Source organism: Pelmatolapia mariae, linkage group LG16_19 (assembly GCF_036321145.2).
Source record: "Pelmatolapia mariae isolate MD_Pm_ZW linkage group LG16_19, Pm_UMD_F_2, whole genome shotgun sequence".
NCBI classification, from domain to species: Eukaryota; Metazoa; Chordata; class Actinopteri; order Cichliformes; family Cichlidae; genus Pelmatolapia; species Pelmatolapia mariae.
Window position 1 is genome coordinate 5,161,729 of NC_086241.1, and position 22,901 is coordinate 5,184,629.

A 22,901-nucleotide genomic window follows, 5' to 3' on the forward strand; every position below is an offset into this window, starting at 1 on the left:
ATATCTGGGTGACCCACTCAGACACATTTGCTCTGATCTCAACTGTCTGGAATAACTTATGAAAAGCAAACAAGACACCACAGAAGTACCGGGATTGTGTCCTGAGGAAGAAATTATCAGAACAGAATATAGCTCCAATCTTGTAGTAGCAAACCACACCTATTGCCTCTTTTAAGCTTTATGTACAGCCTTGTACAGGCTGCTTGACTGAAACCAATCCAACAGTCTCTACAATGACAGCATGTGAAAAAAAAGACCTTTTTCCAAATCATTCTCCTCAACCAAGGACTCAGTTCCCAGCTGCAAGAGTTTCTGTAATTCACCAGAGACGTAATTATTTCCTCTTGGGAGGGCATTCTTTTATTTTGCAAAGAAGAAAAAAGATGGCTAAAAAATTAAGTGACTAGCTCATGTGTGGCAAGCAGTCCATGTAACATCTATTTACTTATGTCTACTATAAGTAAACGTTCTCTGTCTAGATTTTATTTAGTGTTTAGTGTGAGGTAGAATTCCTGAAGGTGAAATTTAGCCTCTAATGCTTTAACACTTTCTGCCAACATAGAAGGGGTCAGTGGCTGCCAAAGAAAGGCATGACCGACATTTTTGAAAACGGCACAACAACAACAAGTCGACACTAATACAAAGCCACAAGAACAGCCATAAGGAAAAACATAGTGCTTAAAGTTTACAGGGAAAGTTCAGAGTTTAGATGTTTTTATCTAACTGATTTAATTAAGATTTGTAGTTAATGGCCTAAAGGCAGATTATCTCAGCTTTCACATTTTACCTAAATGAGATGGTCTACACTCACAGAAAGCAAAATTAGAAGTACATTTGTTTTATTTTGGCCAACTTGTGAAACTGAAACTTGCTAACAGGGTTTTTTTTCCCACTTAAACAGCTTCCCTTATTCCAACGACCTAACATTAAGACAAAATACACTCCAGCAGCATCAATATGTTAATCCATTTGGAATTTGCAATATTAGCTATAATGTCATAATGGACAAACTGTGTAGAAATGGTTAAATTACAGAAACCATTAGCCCTAAATCAAACTCTAAAGTAGATTCTTGATTGTCTAGTTTATGAGGTGAATTTGCTGCTAACTGGTGACAAAAATGTAGTTGTAGTAGAGTGGCAACAATTTATTGGTCAACAATGGATTATCACACATAGAAGAATTATAGAAGTGCTTGTGTGAATGGGTGAATGTGACATGTTGTCTTAAGCGCTTTGAGTACTCCGGGAGAGTAGAAAAGCGCTATATAAGAATCAGTCCATTTACATGTAGCTGAGTATGCATCACAACTGTGTAGACTGTAGTATAGAGTCATGCAGTCTTCATGGTTCAGTGAATCCATGAACTGTCAAGGATACACCTGCTGGGTCTTGGCTTAAGGCACCGGAGTATTTCAGCAGTATTTGGTGAAGTCAGTAACCAAACAGCCTAATTAGTTTTGAGACATTCAGTCTTGAAATGTGGACTTTCAAAGAGGCGGCCACATAACAGCCACTTATCCACGTGACTCCAATGTAGAGTTAATTAAATCTGCAGGGATCAAAGCCCCATCAACAATAACTACAAATTCATTTACTTTGATGGTACAGATGCAGAATACCTCTCATTCCCAATTAGCTGATATTGGTCTTCCTGCATTTGACTTCCTCTTACAAACTACCCTGATGTGCTTCCGGCGATTGTTTATTTCCTAAAGCTATTCAATGCATTTCTACACGTAATCCTATATAAATGAAGTAAATTTACAGTTCAAACACCCATGTGGTAGAGTTATTGAATGTTATGTTATTGAAACATTTCCCTCATTGTTCCTTCTCAGCTGCTTTTCCAATACATACAGTCAATATAAAAATAGAAAGATATTGTGTGGCAAATGTAAACAATACTGAGGCACCAACTAAATGCGGCAGACCGTAATGGCCACATATTATAGTTGCTGTGACTGATAATGGCCACCTTCAGCTGTTTTGAAAGCAACAAGGAGGAAAAGGAATAAATGTGTGCAATTCCTTTCAGGTTTTTCCTTCACGGATATATTTTATATTTGTCTGACCGTCTTCCTGTCTGCATTCAAGTCCTTTGAGCTTTTTGTACATGTCACTGCATACACATGTATGTGTGTTTTGACACTTTAATACTGGCAGCAAAGCTTCAAGAAAAAAATATCTAAGCTGGCTCCCACTACAGAGAACTGCTCTGTACTGATAGGACTAAGTCAGGAGATACCGGCATTCTTTTCATAACTCTGTAGGGGAAGAAAACTGCTATTTCTAACCATAGCATAATTCATAAATACACAAAGATACATTAGGGTATTAATACACATACATATAGTTCAGACAATTTCTCTTTCACAAACTAAAGTGAACAGGCTAAACTATTCATACAGTAATCAATGTAAAAATCATAACTAAAAAAATCCTGTGTGGGAAAATTGAAAAACATAAAGTACATTAGATGCTGTTTAGCTTTTGTGAATGCAACTACTTTGCCTAATGCAGACAGTACCGTATGTTATTTTGTGGTATGCTATTTAGCTTTGTACTTAATGACCTCTTCTGTGTTACTTAATCTGACTTAATTTTTTGTATTCCAAAACAATTCTCATTTTTAAACTGCTTGTGGAGAAGAGGAAGCCTCTTCCTGCTAAAAAGAACATGGCACCATCGCTGCATGGTTGCATCTGAACAAACTGCAAGATGTCTGGAACAATGTCCTTTGGACAAACGAGACCAAGGTGGAGTTGTCTGGTGCACCACAGAATGGCTAAAACAAAAATGGCCCAGTCAGTCCTCAGCCTGATAAAGATGCTGTAGCTGGACCTTAACTGAGCCGTGCATTAACGAACAAATAAGCAAAGCAAGAGCAGGTCAAAGTTGGTTCTACAAACTACTAAATGATGGGGTTTTCATAGCTGTCTTTAGTCTATTTAAATTAAACTCTGGTTTCTTTTCTCCCCTCGGTGCAGCCAAAACACTTTGTTTATGGTGTGAGCGTGATTCGAACCAACTACCAGGTGTATGTTATCAGTTTGAGCTAAAAAAAACCCAAAACATTATGTAGCCACGTATGCTTTATATTCTCAATACAGGAACGTACTATAGATCTGCACAAGTGAGTACAGGCCAGCAACTAGCTGTGAAATGAATGTAAATTCTCTGTGTTCACAAATAATCCAGAACGCAGCACCTTCTTCTGTACTTACTTTTGTTGCTCCCGCCCCACACACATCTGCCCAATGAGCAGACTGAACATTCTCACACAGTTTGTAAGGATGCATTCTGGTTTTCTTGGAGTTCACTTGGATTTTTTTTTCCTAAGTGAAGGCAAACCTACAAGTTTGTAAACTCATCAACTGATTTTGACCAGAGTAAAGGAACTATAGGTGTGAAAACATTTTTTCACAGGACTACTAAGGTTTTGCGTGTCTTCAGTTCAAAAGAGGAGAAACGTGCTGATAAACCGTACCCACTCTGAGGCTTTTAATTCAGTCAAATTCCTACTGAAGAGATCAACACAGGGCGATAGTTTCAGTCAGAAATAAGCCTAGTTCACAGATTAAAAGGGTATTTATTTAAATTTTGAAAAAGTAGTTCTCTAGGGATCTGTTAACAGAACAAACATTACTGATGTGGTTGCGATACTTTATAATTTCGCATCCTTTTTAATGAATATCTCTTCCATTTTAAATTTAATATGTTCATAAACTGATTTGTTTACTTGTGCTTACAGACTGCTTTTGACTCCAATTAGACTAAAGTTCAGCCCACATCATAAGCTTGTGCGTCAGTAAATGACGCACACAGCTCAGACTGGGTGTGTCAAACACAAAAGTATTTAAAGGTGCAAGATATGACAATTTGGGAGCAGGAAAAAAATGCTGCTTTTTCATGACAGCTGACGTGCATCAAAACGCTGCCAGTGTGGGCCTATGTGGAAAACAATGGATATGGGTGTTGTGATGAACATCAGTCATACTGTGTATTTGTGTGCTGCTCTTAATTCTTTGCCAATTTAAATAACAAGCAGAAGCATCGGGACAGGGGCTGAGATTTTAGAGTGTTGTCTGACCAGCATAGCTATTTCTTATCAAGCATTTATAATCACTCGTGTCTCTAAAGCCAGAAACATCTCATTTGGACTTCATATCAGAGAGTATATCTGCAGACTCTACGTCATGGCCTGTTTTAATTAAACAAAAAGCTCACGTGCAGGCGGTTTCCATTCACCTTTTTCCTGACTATTTACAGCTGCATGCGATGGCCACATCTGAGTGAACATCAAAATGTGTTTTAATGAAAGGATGCCATCCTCTTGATGACCACCCATTATCACGCAGTTCCCCAGATCAAATTCTGATGCCAGGGTACATATGCCTGAGCAACGTAATGAAATAAAAATGAATATTTAAATATGCATCAATCACTGCCACCCTGTACTGCATCCAGAGAAAACTATATTTCTCCTTTTCTTCGTCATTGTGGTCAGTTCCTTTGATATAAGGCAGCAGAGAGTAGTCAGACTGGGAAACCAAATGTGACGTGTTTCTCAAAGTTAGTCATTTTCAAACATTTACTCACTGCCTGCAAGCAGCAGCTGCCAACATATCTTTAAAATGCATATTGAAAAGCGGCAGGGGAAGCTGTGTACACACACCAAAAGCAACATTTTTTTGTATCACAAGAAGGCCTCTGCTTCTGATGGCCTGACAGTATAAAAGTGAAAGCTATTTAGACAGCAGCTTTTAGTCATGCAGTGCTGATTAAAAAACACTGCATGACTTTTAATAAGTGCAACAGCAAAAATGTAAACCCACTAAAAAACTAAACATGTGCCGTTATGAACCAGTGAAAGTGATCAATACCACTCCTGAGAGAAGCAATAAATGCTAGTTAAAGCTCATTAGTGTATTCCCATGAGCAGTAATCAAACATGCCATCAGTGAAGGAATGTGTCATTAGTACACTGAAGAAAATAACAAACACACACACACACAAAAAAGCAGATGCCATCTGTAACCTTTGAATTGCTGAAGGATGAAGGACACAGAATTTCTTTCTGAATGGAGAGCTTAGGAAGTTCAGCCATAGCTTTAGGGAACTTGTCATTTGTTGTCATTGATTGATTTGAGCGGAAGTGAAGCCGAACGAATCGAGTCACCGCTTGTTTATTTCATACTAAAGTAACCCAAGCTGCAAAGCTCACACTGCAGCTTGCAGTATGAGATTTGAGGGATAAATATTATTTAAGTCATATATCCGAGAACGCCGTGGCACAAGAACGTCTATGTTAGCTTACTTCCACTGATCATAGCAACAAACTTAGACATATTACATTAAGATCTGTGGATCAAACCATGTGACTATTGAAAGAGCTGCTGAATGTGCTGCTGCACATTAGATCTTTTGAGTTTTCACATTAAAAAACTTAAAGAGTCTAGAAATGGAGCACTGAGGCCAGGCAAGGTGACTCCAGTGCCGAATAGAAATCCACCCATACCCAAGAAACATCAGGAGACATGATTATGGTTATATGCTAAACTGGCCAGACAGTTGCAGAACACCACAAAGGAAGCCACTCCTCTCCCAAAATAAAATTATAACACTAATAATAATTACGTAAAACAATTTTTAATCACTGCTTTTGAGGTTTGGCTTTTTTGGCTGATCAAACTTTTTTGTTTTGGAGAAACACTAATGTATGTAAAAAGGCAAGACAGATGGGACGAGACCAGCACTGATGTGGTGACCACAGACAGTGGGATTTGCCAGTTTGTAGCAATGACAGGCTAAATTATTATTAGCAACGAGACTCTGAGATAAGAGGTTGAAACAGCTACGAGTGGGAGAAAAGGATTACGCTCAATGATGGAGCCTGGAATCTCCACTAGCAATAAACTGTTAGCTAGAAAGTGAGGGGTGATGAGTGACCTGAACTTAAGAATATAAATCTGATGAAGCTGTTCTGGGAGAAAGAACAGTCAGTTCCAAATGTATCCTGGATGTTGTTTAGGTCTGATCTGCAGCTACTGAAATAGTCAAAGTCGCTGCTGTTAATAAATCCAAGAGGTTCCCTCCCACCAGCAACATGTGCTTGCTCGCTTATGTCTTGATAAATTTAGATTATGCTGATTTGTGCTTGTGATTTAGATTAAGATAAGATCAGACTGTGGTACTTTAATGAACAAAAAATAAATAAAAATCAGCAAAAAAAACAAGGTAATTACGAAAAGTTTCATCTTATTCTTGTTTATTCTTGTGCCACCAAGCAGGTTTTCATGCCCAACTGTTATACAGTATTCGATATATCCTGATGTAATATTTAATGGATATCTGGTTTGTGTAGGCAGAGTGTTCAAACAATGCTGTGGGCATTTTTACTGAAAAACTCTGTGGGAAGTCATTTTAGTTTGAACTCGGGAACTGGTGTTATCCATCATCGTGTTTTCATTTGTAAACTAAACCGCTTGATTTCTGCAATTCATCTCATGGTCATGAAGAAAAATGTTTTACTGGAAATGAAATTACAGACCATGCCAAGTCATTTGTTATCTACTGAAAATATACCCCACCTGTTGAGTAAATTGCCTTACTTAATTGTAAACCCATTTTACATTTAATAAACGAAATTGTTAAATTTTTAATAGAGTTTAATTATTTTTTCTCTGGTAATGAATACTGTGGTGGATAAACATTTGGAGAAAGTGTTTTTTGCTTGGACTTGTTCTTTGCTTAACCTGCAGTTAAGCAAGAATAATCTAATGTGCAAGAGAAAATGATATACTCAAGATTAAGATGACCTCACTGTGGCTTCTCTTCTGTTACTCTACCTTTCTGACAGGCTTTCACAAGAGTTCCTAGTGAAGATGGATGTTTTGTGTGAGCATGTGAAAAACAATATATATCTCACAGTGACTATTACCTCATTTGACCTTTTCATTCTCTTCAGAAAAGGTCAAGGTTCAGTTTGATACTGTCACCATATTAGGAAAGATAATAGCTTGAACCTGGGAGGTCCTTGGGGTGGGGACCATGCAACTTACAACACGTTAGAAGCAGGTTGCTATGAGGGATGGTGTATTGGTTCAAAATATGTTAATATAACCTTTTTTTTTTTTTATTACCTAAAGCATCATTAGGGGAAAAAAATGGTTTAAGACTGACAAAAGTGTCCTATAGACCCTCCCCCAGAGCAAAACTGCAAAATAATGACTTACACCCTCACCCTGCTTTAGACACACTGAATGCTGCAGGTATCAGGTCTTGAAAGCAGTTACAGTAACAATCACGGGTTTTGTCAACTCTAAAAAAAAAAAAAAAAATACTGGCACCCACCAGTGCTACAGGTACCTCCTCAGACTCCTAGCAGATTAATTTGGAAGTACCCGGTTAAGTCCTTCTAGAGTTACCACGTTCACAAGATTTTCAGAAAACGTGACCACTGACCTTCTGGTCACTGGGATTCAAACTAAAGATATTTTAGTAGATGCAGTAATGATACGACTTTTGTAAATCCTATGTTGCCTCATTCTCGAGTTACAAACTTTGGTGTCTATGCCGCCCACCTTTCAGGGTGATAACAATACCCCATCTGCCTTTTATGGCTGAGGGTTAAAAACATTTCCTTTCTCTCCACATGGGATCACTGTCTTTGCTGTGTTGCCGACTCTTTACAGTCTGTTCTGTGTGTGTGCAGAGCTGCAAGCTTCACCATAAACTACCCATAATGCCATTTTCATTCCTGCTGTGCTAACTTTTTTGATGAGCAATATACAGACTACCTAATACAAGATGTGAATCTACTGCCCCCAGCGGTAACATTATAGTGGAATAGTAGTGACACAGTGATATAACAAATATTCAATAGTCAAATGTAAGCACAAAAGTAGCCTAGGGTAGAAAAGTGGGTTTGTAAAATAAGGCTACGTCTACACTAATCCGGATAAATTTAAAGATGGCATTTTCTTCTAAAAACACTCCGCGTCCACACTATCGTTTTCATCCACGAAAACGCCACGTTCCTGTACTACGAATGCGTGAAACGTAAGACGATTCGACCTGTGTCATTTCCGTCTGCCGTTTATTTACTTTCCGGCTCTTGAAACGTTGCGGCAAAATGTTGAGGAAAAGTGCCGAGTTTTATCTGGAGCATGTACAAACTGATATTAATCTTTAATAAGGCTGTCAAAATTGAGAGCAAACAAAATAACTGCTGTACAATTCTGTCCGCCATCTTAGTTGAATTGGTCACATGACTGCATCACATGACTAAAATGCGTCATAGTTTTTGAAAGCCTCCATTTTTGCAGTCCACACTGCGACGCGAAAACGGCATTTTCAAATTTATCCACTTTGGAGAGCGTTTTCAAAAAACTCAGTTTTCCTTGACCAAAAACACCGTCTCAGTGTGGACGAAGGCCAAAACGGAGAGAAAAAGATGCGTTTTCAAACAAAAACGCATTTACTCTAGCAGTAACTAAAGTAACATCACTTTGTAACTCCTCAGGAGTCTGCACAACATAATACAATTGAAACTGAAAAATATTTTCTACCAGAAATGTTGTATTTTGGGTTTGGCCTGTTAACCAGATGCTCAAGGCTTTCTTTTAATACTGCTTATTATAAAACTGCTCTTCCTGTCATATGAAGTGCAACTAACAAGTGTTCCAGTGAGGTCATTTGTTTAGACTGAAGTCATATATCGCCAGCTGCGAGTGTCTCCTTCCATGTAGCCTTGCTGTACTTGACTTGAAAGACTTTTCTGACATTTCTTTTAACAAAGTTTTTAAAATAAGAGAAAGAAAAAAAATGTATAAAACTCTATCAAACAAGGTCAGGAGAGCTTCATTGTCTTGACTGTATTCAATTGCTTTGGGGTGCCTCTGCATACAAGTGTCAAGGCCCATTTAGAGGCAGTAAAAAAAAAAAACCCAAAAGGCAAAATGTGGACGTGGAGGATGCTGGTTAATGAACAAGATAGTAGAAAGACTAAATGTACTTTTTTGTTCATGGTTCTACCATAGTGGATAAATTACACAGAACACTGTCTATTTTGCATGCAGGGTCCCCCTCGGGATGCTTACAGCACCAGACGTATCTTTGATTTACAGACAACGACAGCAGCAGCAAGCGTTATCAGAATGGGGAGAAATTAATAAAAAACAAACATGGGAAAACAATAAGATAAGAGGAAAGTTTGCAAGTGTCATTGTTGTCCCGAATAGTAATTGGCAAATGCTCGGTCAATCAAAACATATTCTATGAGTTCAACAGAGTCCTACTAAAGTGGGTAGTGAACTGGAACCATTCAATTTCAGACTCTCTTAATGCTCCTTCTTTTGCTTGTAGCAATACAGTGACAGTGTGTGCAGCAAGGAATTACTTTATCAAACAGCAAATGCAGCTTTAGTGTGTGGTTTAACAATATGTGCAAGTCAACCCACAATGCAGGCAAACCAAATACTTGGTTAAATGCAAATTAAAGGTCAATCGCAATGTTTTTGTTTGGGTTTTTTTTCCCCAATTATGTCATTATTAAAAGTTAAATTCACAAAATCCGAGATGTGGTACAGTAGTTGATTTTAGCAATAGGCTGACAGAAAGATTTAGCATCCATGTTCGATGGATTTACCAACATGTCACTGAGAATATCCTGGCGCCCACTGCAATTGTTTGCCACCTCCAACCTCCCCCCAGACCCTGAGGGGGACCCTAATCTGGGGCACTCGTGTCTTCTGCCCATATAAAAGAGGACGCTTGTCCATGACGAAATGGACAGGTCTGCTGTGAAACTCATCTGAATCGGGGAGTATTTTCGGGTTACACTACAAATGTGACCTCACCATTTTTGATTCGCCCACATGACCCAACGTCTTGGCCAATGGCTTGGCAGCTTTTTGTCTCGTCTTGGTGGTAGGAAGATATATTATTTCGATTTCGATTGATTCATCTTTTGTTAACAGCTGAGGCAGGGGTCATCTCTTTGGAACTGCGATCAGGTAAATTTATTATTCTATTTAAAGATGATGTCCCATGTGTTTTGATTAAATTTTTGTGGCCAAAGGTTAAGATTTTTTAAGTAAACGTCTTATTTAGGATGGCTTTTCTGGAGAAACACAATAAGATCAGACTCTGAATTGCTTTAAATTGATGAGTTGAGATGTTTTATCATGTTAATTTATCCTATACTTAGTAGAGATTTGGGGTCATGATTAAGGCTAAACTCAACTCTTAGATGGCAGCTTTTCATGTTGAATGCTTAAATGTGACTTCTTGGTGCAGAATGTCTTTCAAGGTGACTGTGCCAATCTTGCACTGTTGGTTACAAATATAATTTCAGTTCATGGTGAACCGGAAAACCTGAATACTACAATTTTTACATAAGCAGGGGAGACATGGTTTTATTGGTAGCAGTGTCTACTTAATCAACCAACGATCCTGTGAGAGAGGCATGCTCTCCATTAACGATTACTGACACCGTGTACAAAATAAATAATTTCTTTATATATTCTTGGGAAAACTGACAGCTAATCACAACGACAACACATGTTAGCCAGCCAAGCTAATCGCAAGAGGCAGAGGAACAATGCAAGCGGCCGCCGGCCTGTGAGTCTAATTTAGGCTGAGATCTTAACCAGGCCGAGTGATTGGAGATGACAGGCTACAGCCAGCTTCTGGGGGCAAATGGAGGGGACTGGCTGGATGGTTGCTTACAGACAGAGGTGCAGCAACAAAATGCTCCTCGGCATATGTAAATGCAAATATATTATTCTCTTTCTGCTCTAATATAACTCAATACCCTAAATGCATCAAGGCTGTTGTTGTCTGAGAGACCATTTTGATTTTTTAGAAAGGGCTCTGCTGTGGAGCGAAGGTGCTAATATGCCACAGAAGCTAGCAGATGATAATTAATCCAAACAAAATGATGACAATTGTTCTTTGAGGTTATTCTCGCAAAAGATGTTCTCCGGTAAGCAAAATGCACAAAATTGTTCCACTGGTGTGTGTGTGTGTATATATATATATATATTATTTCATTTTTATTTTTTTAAACACATCACACTCTGTATGTTTGAACTACAGGAGGCAAAAACACCAAGTGATTTCTAAAATACTAAGGGTCGCTTTTCAAAGAGCATTTTAGTACAGTTACTGACAAAACTGCTTGGGTGAATATGATTATAAGATTACTGCATGTGATTTATAGAGAGTATTTTTATGAAACTGGATAGTCAGAAACTTCTGCTTTCATTTTAGTAAATACTTATAAAACAGGCATCACATTTATTTTAATACAAAAAAGTGTATCTCACCAATTTGGTTAAACATTTTACTGTAACTTTTCCTTTTATAGTCCTGAGTTATTTTTATTCCCAATTCTGTCTGTCCTTGCAGACACAATAAACAGACATCAACAAAGATCAGATGGCATTCAACACACACTCGTTTATCACCAAAGACAACTATCATTTAGAAATCAAAAATGATTTGTGTTGGATATTCGACACTGGAAAATAAAGATACAAATTTAATTTAAAGTAACTGCAAATATCAAGGAACTGAGCAGCATATTTATTTATAGGACTATTTATGGTTATATAATGCCATCAATAGCCTTTACCAAAATAGTTTAACCTTTTTATATAGCTTACAGTTCAGTCTCTGTTTTTGGTTGAACATGCTCCATGACTGTTAAAACAGGACAGAAATGATCAGGGCTTTATTATAAATATACACTGAATACAAAACCAATTTGCTATCCAGATTTAGTCAAGCTTATAGAGAGCAAATTCTAAGAAACACCACAAAAAGTTATATTATGACTAATCTAACTTTAAAGTATCTGAGATTACGAAACATTTTAATTAGTACAATTCTACAGTATCATATATATTTCTGCATGCGCGTGTCTGTGCGCACATGTAAATAAATAAATTAGGCCTATAGAGTTTTTCTGTCAAGCTCTATCATTTTTCCATCCGTCATGTAGTTCTTGAAAATCTTGAATAATTTCTTTTTTCCCCCCCATGGCGTCCTCTACGCATTCCTTCATTTACTTTCAAAAAGCTTCCGCTTTAAAAATCTGCAGCATTCAAGCTTGTATTTTGTTAATTACAGTACTTGTGGATTAATAACTCAGTGTCATCTGAAAAGAGGCTTTTAGCTGTGCAGTTACTTTGAAGTTAAACTATAAAAAGAGCAATAAACTGAACAAAACACAAAAACAAAACAATATGTTAAGAGTTTATGCCCATTTAAGATCTCACAACTCATGATTTACTTTGTGGTTTTTCATTTGACAGGTTATCATTTTTGATTTGGACGTCATTTGTCTTTCCACTGAACTATGATTCATATTATGAAAGCAGCTCCAAAAGCCTGCCTGTTAGCGTCATTGAAAATGGTGCGCTTGCTTTAACTGGATGATGGGTTGATTGTTGCTTTGTGTTAAATCTAATCTAATTTTATTTGTAAAGCATCATTTCATAAAGAGGCAGTTCAAGGTGTGTTCTTGTCGTCCTTAAAAATTAACACAAGGTCTTTACTTTGCTTTTTAAAAAGACTGTGATTGGTGCACTGATGATAAATGCTATCTCACCTCACTTTGAAAAACCCTAGAACATGTAGAACTACCAGGTGACCCAAGCGGGCTAATAGGTGTGTGTACTGAAAGCATGTTTGGTACGTATTAAAAAAAAAAAAAAAAAAGCACTTGTTATGTTTGAGATGTTTGTTGGTCGGCAGGTGACAGCCTTTTGATAATTTTCTATACAGTGGAGGAAATAATTATTTAATCCCCTGATGAATTTCTAAGTTTGCTCGCTCGTGCCTTAGTTATGCTTCAGCGGGAAATCTACAACTAACCTGACGTGCAACTCCCCAGAAATGAACGCAGCCCGCAGCTATTGTGGTTGTCCTGTTTCACCTGATTCCTAATGTGCATTTTTTACTACTTTTTCACCTGAGTTTTTGAATTTATGAGCGAGACAGTTACAATCGTTGCCTTAATATAATGAATAATAATCATAACATCAATTCAAAGATTCATAAATGTCGGCAAGCTCTTGGAGAGAGATTGGTGAAACTGTCAGAGAGGATGTGAGGGACTGTATAAAAAAGTGGAAAAACTAGAGAGAAAAATATGTTTTCACCCAAAGAAAATTGACCACAACAAAGAAACCGCATATAAACCAGAGACATGAACGCACAGTAATTAACATGTAATGCACCACCACCAGCATAAAGGCCACTTGTGTAAGTTACTCTACAAATATTGTACTAAAATCAGGCCCTAGAAGAAAAAACAAAACAAAGAGTCTCTAATTTTTATGGTTGTTAGACCAAAAATATTCACCAAAAATTCAGCAAACACACATTTAAAAAAAAAAAAAAATTATAAATTGATTTACATGTTACTAAGTGAAATAAGTATTTGATCCCAACCAGAATTTTGGCTCTCACAGACTACAATTAAATCAATCAGTAAATTACAGAAACTGCGATCTCATCTCATTATATATATATGAAGCACAGCTGTCTACACAATCAGTTTCTTCCACTCCACTCTCTCCTCCGCCATGGGCAATACCAAAGAGCTGTCAAAGGATGTCAAGGACAAGATTGGAAAGGGCAACAAAACCATCACCAAGAAGCTTGGTGAGAAGGTGAAACTATTGGCACGATTATTCAAAAACTGCAGAAATATAAAACGATCATCATCTTGGTGAGAATGAGAAATCACAAGGAAGTTGATGGCACTAAACCACACTTGAAGCGACTGTTAATGATCTGAATGCACTTGGAACACAGTCACCATGGATTATGGATCATGGATTAAAATCCTTCAATGCCTGTGAGGTCTCCCTGCACATGTACAGGGTCATCTTAAGTTTGCCAGTGAATATCTTAATGACTCAGAGAAGGCATGCGACAAAGTGCTGTAGTCAGTCACCAAAATCAAGCTGATTGTATTTCTTTTCCTCCAAACATGGCAGGTCGAGTTGATGCCAGAGTATCATCCAAAAAACACCATCCACACAGTCAGGCAGGGAGATGGAACCATTAAGCTTTTTAGCTGTTTTTCTGATAAGGGTACAGGACAACTTTAGTGCATTGAGGGGTCAATAGATGGAACCATGTATCTTGGATAAAAATTAAAGAATGTGCATTTCTTTGTAAGTGAGCAAAGTTACAAACTGTGGGCACTGTGGAGCAAAATAAACAAAAAACGCTATAAAACGTATACCCTTCTTACTTCTAGTTCTAAATATATTATGCAAAAGCAGAGATGGACCAGAATAAGCTAAATAAAGTGACCAAGTGAGAGCTGTGTAGAGGGATTTTACATGCATGAAAGTATGAAAGAAAATGAAAGACCTAGGCCATAAACTCATGGGGAAACCATTTACTGAGCTAGGGCAAAGGTCTGTTTTCCCAGAGGCCTCTATAGGAGCACGGACGTTTCCCCATCATAGCCAATCCAATAAATGTTGGCTTAAGGCACTTCCATACTGGCTTCACTTTTCAGACCCGAAAGCTAAAACTAGCTGTCAAACTGTAAGTGTTTTTGCAGCTCTGTGCAGGCCAGTCTTAATGGTGACTAATCAAATGAGTCATAGGTTGATTTTGTTTGAAAATAATGTCAACGTCTAAATAAAAAGCATAATAAGCACACTGTTAAACACTGTTCCAAAGGCCCATGGTAAATATTAAGAGTACACAATTTGCCGTTTTGGGTGTGTGGTCTATTTTATTTTTTTCCAATGACAGCACATTTATTTGTATCATATATACTCCTGACAGAAGAATGAGGTATTATAAACTCATTCTAAGAGCCCACTTATCCAAAAACAATATTAATACTATGATAACACGAAACATCAGAATGCAATGACAAAAATCTATTAGAACCTACACATCACTTTGGTTTTCTCTCAGATATCTTGATTACAGCTGTTCCTACACTAGCTGCCTCTGAGCTGTAAGGACAAGAGCAGGATTTCACCTTCCCCCCAACTGAAAAGTGAAACATGTGCCATCATAGCTCAGGGAGAAGTGATATTGTTTTAAAATAAAAATGCACATATTTGCAGACGTTCTGCAGAAACATATTGCAGAGTGTATATCGCTTGCTTACAGAAGAGTTCAAGCTGTCTCTTCTGTACACTTAGGGAGTCATGACTTGAATTCAGTAATGCCAATGTCATAGTTTCAGGAAGTCAAGGAAATTGTCAGGAACCCTTTCCTTCCTGACATCTGAGCAGTGTTTGGGAGGGAGGAGTTATTACACCAAACAAAAGTAGAATGGTCCCTTAATGCTCAAAAGCATTACACTGGATTAAGTTGAATAATGTATACAAAAACATTCAAGGTGTTAACAGTGGATTTTTGTGACTATTTTATGAAGGAAGTCTACTGGCCTTATAAAATTATTAACTCTTTTTTAATGCTAGCTAAGATACAGTAAGATACAGCAGTTACACTTACTCCCTGAACATTAGTCTTCATCCGTCCTATGTACTGATTCTTGAATCAGAGTCTCGCACTACAGACCCCAGTCACATATTTTTACACTTCAAATTTGTTTAGTAATTTACAAAATTTGGTCTCGTCACTCTCTAGTTTCTGTTCTGTCATTGTCTCTCTTTGCCCTCTTCCACTGGAACCTACTCGGGTTTGGCCCTGCTCAATTTTTAGGGTTTTCTATTAGGTAGCAGTACATGGTGCCAGATACTTTTTTAGTACCTACTTGGCTGGGATTGCAAGTGAATCTGAGGCAATCTGAAAATGTGGCATCAACAGATTGCATGCTACCAATTGGCTAGTCAGTGGGTCACTCAATGAGCCATGAGGGCGTCTTCTTCATGAAAATCCAAACCGCTAGTTTTTAAACTCGGCAATAAGGGAAATGGCTACACAAAAAACAGTCTGTCAAAAAGCCATACACAGAGCAGCAGGTAAACTACTGGCTTAAGTTTGGGAAAAGTTCATGGTTTAGGTTCAAACTAGAATTAACCTTATAATAAACCGTAAAAAGGAGTCTTTAGGTTTGACAGAAATAAATACAGAAAATTGGCATGGTAAGATCTTTCCCCTCATTTTCACCCATCCTAAGTTTACATTCTGCTTGATACTGTTTAGATCACCTGTTTTTTGTTTATACTGTTCCTAACATGTGTGCAGCCTCCTAGTGGACAAACTACGCAATGTCAAAAACCCAACATGACTGTATGGTGTTTCTCTCATCTCTGCTTTTCTTTCCTTCATTTTCATTAATCATTATCGTTTATAAATGCTGATACTGATAGATTGTCAAATAGTTAATAGCAGCCAATAACACTGACCTGCCAGTAAATCAGTCAGTCTGTACATTACTTCATTCTTTGTTATGAGACTGCGCTAAATGAACAGTTTCCCATAGCTGCCAAATACTGTGTTTGTTTTGATAATGCAGTGCTTCCCCTACAGCTTACCGCTTTGGGGGAAGGATGTTACTGCGTTATTATTTTGTGGAGTTTCATTTCAATAGCAGCTAGTGTTTTTCCTCAAGTGTTATTCCATCTCTGCAGCAGAAATGCCACAAGGGTTAAAGCCTGTTTTCATCTGTGTTTGCTGCGTGGCTGTGCTGTAAATGAGCAGCAGAGCCGTTTTTGCTCTAGCCAGGACTAGCATCCCTGTCATCGGATGTACAGATGTTTGAGGTTGTTCAGCACCAGTCCATCTTTTTTTAGACTAATTAACCCTTGCTGGAAAACTTGAAACTGGGGGGTTATTAACTCAATTAATAATGCCTTCCCTTCTGCATCTGCGCCACATGCTCTGTTCCACCACTTTCCCCTTCACACATATGCACACAGTAACAGCCATGAATAGAAGTCAGGTCACAGAATGAAATTACATTTAGCAGAGATGCCCAAAGAAGTTAAGAGTTAAAAAGTTAAAAAGTTTCTTTAGTGCTTACTGAGAGGCTGGTTTAGTCAAAATTTAAACTGACAGGTAAGCCAATCACCAAGAACATCCGTTGAACAAACTGTGCTATAGCAGTTTAGAAAGAAGAAGACAACAGGCGCTGACGATACAGAGGATGCAGGAGAAACTGACGCACAATGTTTTAAAAACAGCAACACTGATATGTAAACAGTTTACTATGGGGTCCGATTCACATGTGGACAATTATGTGACACCTGATGCTTGTTAACACCTTTGCTGCCACACGCTGTCTGACACCTCTTGAAGGCACCGTGATCATTAGACCCGGAGCAAGATGAACACATTTGCGAGCATTTTTCTTTTTTGTACCTTTATTTACACGTCAACACGGTATGTTTTTTTGTTCACAGCTCTCTAGGTGTTGCCAACTGGTTAGGAAAAAAAACAAAACAGCATCACTACGAGGTGCAAAAAGCACAAAGCCCAACGCACCATGTTGGCAGTTTTGTCTGACTCATTTGTTCTAACACCACAAAATATCACTCTGCAGTTGACCCCGTATCTCATAGCAACATGTGAAACAGTCATAATAAAGTCGTCTAAAGTCGTTTGTGCTCATGGATATGAATCCTCTCAGTAGTCAGCACACCTGTTAAGCAAATTTATTTTCATTGCTACATTTTATTATCATCAGCAGGGACACGTCACTCTGGCAAACAGCAAAACAGAGCTTTAAAAGAGTTTGCAACTTCTGTTTTTAAAAAGAAAATCTAAAAACATTACGTGGTTTTTAATGATAAATACCACATTTCAAATTACTGTACAAGCCACATGCATATAGAGGCACATGCTACTAGCAGGTAGCTCCTTGGGTAGCTCTCTGGCTGTGAAACCCCAGGCAAGACCCACTTAGTAGTTACTTGAGTCAGGCAAGGGCAAAGCAAAACAAATTCTAGTTTCAAACTACTGTAAGATTATGAACTTAGAACATTTTAACTGAAACATCTGTTACCCGTCCTGTACAAGAAGAAGTGATCTCATCTACTTTGATTTTTATTTCAAGATGTGTGACTGGAGGTTTTAAAGAACGTAAAGCAAATCACAACATCACCCATGCAAGGGGAGGAAGGGAACTACAAACACCATGAATGTAATAAAAAATATCTGATAAATTCAGAATAAAAATTTAACACACAACTCAAACTAAAACTAGTGAAAGGAAGTGCCAACAAACGGACTTACATTTGTCAACAAAAAAAACCCCGAAAACGCTATATGTCTACTACACATTATATAACATCTCAAAACCAAACCATATTTGCAAATATATAAAGTCCTTTCTACCTATGCAAGAAAGACATTTACAACGTTAAAATCAAAGAAATAACCCGCACAAAGACAAGAAATGTACAATGTATACATAAAGGCAGGTAGGGGGTTTTACTTTTATAGAGGAATGAATGTAAACTATAAGAGAAAACACATTTTAAAAAGTGCTTTACTGTGTTTACAAGTAAAACTTTAGCGGCCAACAGTCAGTCAACACACACATGGTTGTATATAACACGGGGAATGTAATTATCAAACTGAAAACAGCAGAGGTGGGTTGTTTTACTCACGGCATTCAGATGAAGGTCATTCTCTTTGTGCGGGAGAATTACTCGAAGTCCATATTGGTTCATTTCCCTCTTGGATCTGTCTGGGCTCGTCTCGGCCTTCACTCTGTGCCGTTAGCGTGGTTAGCTAGCTGACAGCATTAGCAGCACACTTGATAGTGTGAGTCAGTGTGATGTTGAAGTTGTTGTCTTTAGTTCACTTTGTCGGGGTTTCCTACAGCTTCACAATGGCTTCACGTACATTTAGACGTTTATTATTAAAGGACTGAATCTTACAACCTGGCTGTCTCCATGCAAACCTTTTTGAACACCTTCCTTGGTCTTGCAAAGCTGCTACGGCTCCAGCACAACCTCAGCAAACCTGTGGGCAACTCTTCCCCGAGGGCCATGCTGGCTAATAAACATTAAGAGAAAGACCCCATTATTTCAACTTTTTTCTTATGAATCTGATATATAATCTCTAGATCTGGTGAAGTTATCCTTTCCCTTTCTAAAAGTGCAAATTATTACTTGTTAATTGGTGCTCAGAGGTTCCCAAGGTGCTTGGCAGGTAGTTTCTTCCACCTATCTTGCAGAACCTGCCACCTTTTTCCCCTCAGGTTCTTGTGCCTCCACTTCTATTACATCTCATTAATCTTGTGCTGTGCTGAACTCCTGTTTTTTTCTGAATATATATTAATCTAAAATTAGACCACTTTTAGCCACAGCAGTTTAATTCATTACATACCACAGGAGAATCTGTAGATGTGCCACACTTACACCTGCATTCCATAGTTATGCAAAAATTAATGATAAATCCCACTTTTCTGTAGCACAAGTAGGCACAAATATTCGTAGGCTACAACAAAGCAATCTTTATTTCCAAAGATGTATAACAAAAAACAAAAATAACTGACTGGTGTAAGTGTGTTGCATCAAAACACATTTTGCATTAAAATAATATTTTAATTTATTAACCATAAAGAGTATTTTTATTTATTAAAATATGAACTTTGTTTTCAGTGTACCAGATGGTCATCAGTGCTATTTTTTGGATATAATGAAATATCCATTCTTAACAGATGATCTGACTTGGGGTGGCCTGAAGCTTATCCCAGCTGCCACTGTGCAAGGAAAGGCAGGGTGCACCCACATCACCAGTCAGTCATCGGGCTAACACACTCTCATGAGCATGTTTTTGGACTGTTAGGGACTTATCTTTATTGGATCCCTGTTAAATAACTAAATTCCATTTAAAATGTTTTTGCTTACATATGAGGTCTAAAATGAATGGGTAACTCTGGATCATGTTTATATCAATCTAATCAATCAAATTATATTCCTGTCTCATGTCTGTGCCTACCAATCATCCCTCAGCCCTTTGTTTAAAAGCAGTAAAGTTTAGGGATGAGTGTTTCTCATGGGAAACACAACACATCTGATTGTTTCAGTAGGTTCTAAGCTAGAAATATTTTTGGTTCGTGGATGTGATCACTTCAAGGTCCACAGTCTTACTGCTTCTTCTTGTAATCAACTAAACTTTTACCTTTGAACCAAATAAAGCTCAATTTAAGCCTAGGTGGCTAGTCTGACCCGCAGATGCGGGCCTGTTCATTGCACTGACATCAGGGCTTCCTGGTGACCATACAAACCGCTCTTTGTGGCTGACTGTATGTGTGGGGTTACTTTCATGCTGCAGAATGAATTTGGAACCAATCTTATGCCTCCCTGGTGATGCAGAGTGATAGACAGAAATCTGCATTTATTGTCCATGGCAGATATATTTAAGTTGACCTCTAAAATGTAACTTACATATATCCAGTGTGGATATCAGTATCTGTGGGTTTTGCCCTCGCTTCAGTGCAGTTAGCATGATTTATATTCCTTTTCTCACAGTACTCAAACCAACCTCATTAACCAAAATGGGTGGGGAGGGCTGCTGTGCTAATTTTTATATATCTCCTCTTCATCTTTGTTTTCATAGGATAATATTGTTCCATTTTATTATATGAGCACAAAAAGTAAACAGTAGCCTAAGGTTGTGTCTGGCTGGAAATTAGAACCTGTAGCCAAATGAGTCTCCACAAGCAGCAGAAAATAGAGATTGGGGAAGAATCCCCTGGGGCTGCTTGATAAAAATTTAAACCTCAAACTTGCAGGTAATGATAACAGCAGTAACTCAACAGGGTGGGTGATTACATCAGATTGCAAACTGTATCTGCAGAAGACTTAATATTAACATTTGGATGGTATTGTCTGAGTGAAATGACAATAGCCAAAGGGTTACAGAGCACCACACTAACCACGGGACAGTAGGAAATGTGAAACAGATTGGATTCAGGCTCTGCATCACATGACACATGATATATTGACATTTGTGTAAATAAAGGTCATTCTAAACTTGGCAACAGTACAGAAACTTTTCCTTTATTCATTAAAGATTTCTTTGTTATAGGCTTTACATAGACTTAACCAGAACACCAAGTCATTTCTTATAACTTTTTTTTTTAAACACAAAAAGCAGCTATGACTTTTTGGCACAGCCATCCAAGCATACAGACTGGTCTGTTTGCCTTTGCCTTAACAGCAAAGGCAGAGGAGAGCAAAGTAATTTGACTAACTGTAATGAGGGCACAGGAGGAAGACTTTAATGTCTGACTCAGAGGAAAAAGCTTTTTAGCAGTGAAGACTTGGAGGATTCTGCAAGTCATCGTGCTGCACCTTCAAGGGAACATTACATATGTACAGATAAGACATTCCTGTAGTCCATGTATTCATTTATTCAGTTAGTTTCATCTCAATGGCACGGTCCTCCGTCACAAATGTTGCAAATTATTTTATTCCTGTATTGGTCAGTCCGGTGTTTCCAGTATATTCCTAAATAGTTTGTGAATAAGAGCTCAGAAGAATTTTCTCTCTCTCTTCTGATCTGGCCTGCAATTAAAAACAAAACAAGTGATTGCTTTGTTTTCGCGTTTGAATTTTTAACAGAGCAAATAGACGAAATTAAAAAAAAAAGAAGAAATACCCAGGGGGAGCTGAATGTGATTACATTCGGTTATCTCTCGATCTTCTCAACACAATTACGTGTCATTCATGAAACAAATATTGAGCAGGGCGCTCATAAATGTGTTGCTTAGCCACGCTGTAGTCGAATGGGCTCTGCACTTTGGATTTTTAGCCTAAAGTCATCACTTATTTTTAATTTAGGCATTTGTGGTTAATACACTCCAGAAAACAAGCGTGTTATTTGGTGCTGTAGATATGAGGAGTGTGCAGTGTCACAAACTAATGAACCACTGAACATTAGTTAAAATCACTGAAAGCTTTATGTGGTGTCAAAGCAGTCTGTAGATTAATGGCTTTAGAAACTATTTTATGTGTCATACAGCAGAAATATGATTCAGTTACCACATCTGCAGAAGCACCAAACTGCCTTCTTAAAATAATTTAATGCAACTGGAGCTGACGTTGATATCATCTGCTGGTTGTGAACACACCGACTGTGTTCGCTTATGTGTGATGTTGTGTTTTGCAGGTGACTGGCTGGCTGGAATACCACCGCACTCCTTCTGAGGACATCCTACTGCTGGACCACCAGTTTTTCCTCCCCCAGCATGGAGCCCACAAAAGTCCAGTCAGAGGGTGGCCTCAATGTCACCCTGACCATCCGCCTCCTCATGCATGGAAAAGTAAGTGAGCACAGTGGTTGAGTGAGTCCTATATTGACTGTTAGGAAGGCTGAAAAGTGAGAGACATGCAGAGGGATTTATTTCTTCATTTCAAGATCCTTTCAGTGATGAATCAGGTGCCAGTTTTTAGATGGCCTCTCTTCCTAAACCTTTTATCTGATTTTAATGAAGCTGTATTCAGATAAATTGGAATTGTACAAATTGTGCAATGAAATTGTTAACTTTCAAATCGTTTCTCTATCTGTCCTTTTAACTTCAACTCCGACCTTAGATTTGACCGTCCTAGTAGCAGGACATCTGTAAATTAAAAAATTTAATTATGTCACAACCTGCTGTTGAAAGTACTGTAATTCATAGGACTTGCATCATAGTGGTGCCTTATATTTTACTTAATTAAATTAAGTAAGTTGGTTTGTGGAGACACCTGTAGACGTATACCAAAACATCTATATGTCACAATATTCAGGATAGTTGATGAGAAAGAGAGAAATTACAAAATATTTTTAATTGTTTACCACACTTAGTTCCACTTTACTGTCAAGGTGTGTGCTGCGGCAGGCAGGATGTAGGACCCAAACACAGGACTCATACATGGAATGGGAAAACTTTCCATAAAAATAAATTTCACAACAAACAAACCAAATCCTCAAACAAGAAAACTAAAC

At 38.0% G+C, this 22,901-nt stretch overlaps 1 protein-coding gene across 11 annotated transcripts in view; it reads left to right on the plus strand.

Annotated features, from left to right (window-relative positions):
* Positions 1-22,901, plus strand: part of pcbp3 (poly(rC) binding protein 3) — an 80,196-nt gene that overhangs the window by 32,908 nt on the left and 24,387 nt on the right. For 10 of the 11 annotated variants that reach the window (XM_063497054.1, XM_063497055.1, XM_063497056.1 and 7 more), the window contains one exon: positions 22,083-22,236. In XM_063497054.1, coding sequence (XP_063353124.1) covers positions 22,162-22,236 — 75 coding nt within the window. In that variant the 5' untranslated portion in view covers positions 22,083-22,161. Of the gene's footprint in view, positions 1-9,935; positions 10,019-22,082; positions 22,237-22,901 lie in introns of those variants that run through there. The other variant, XM_063497049.1, reaches the window with a different exon arrangement.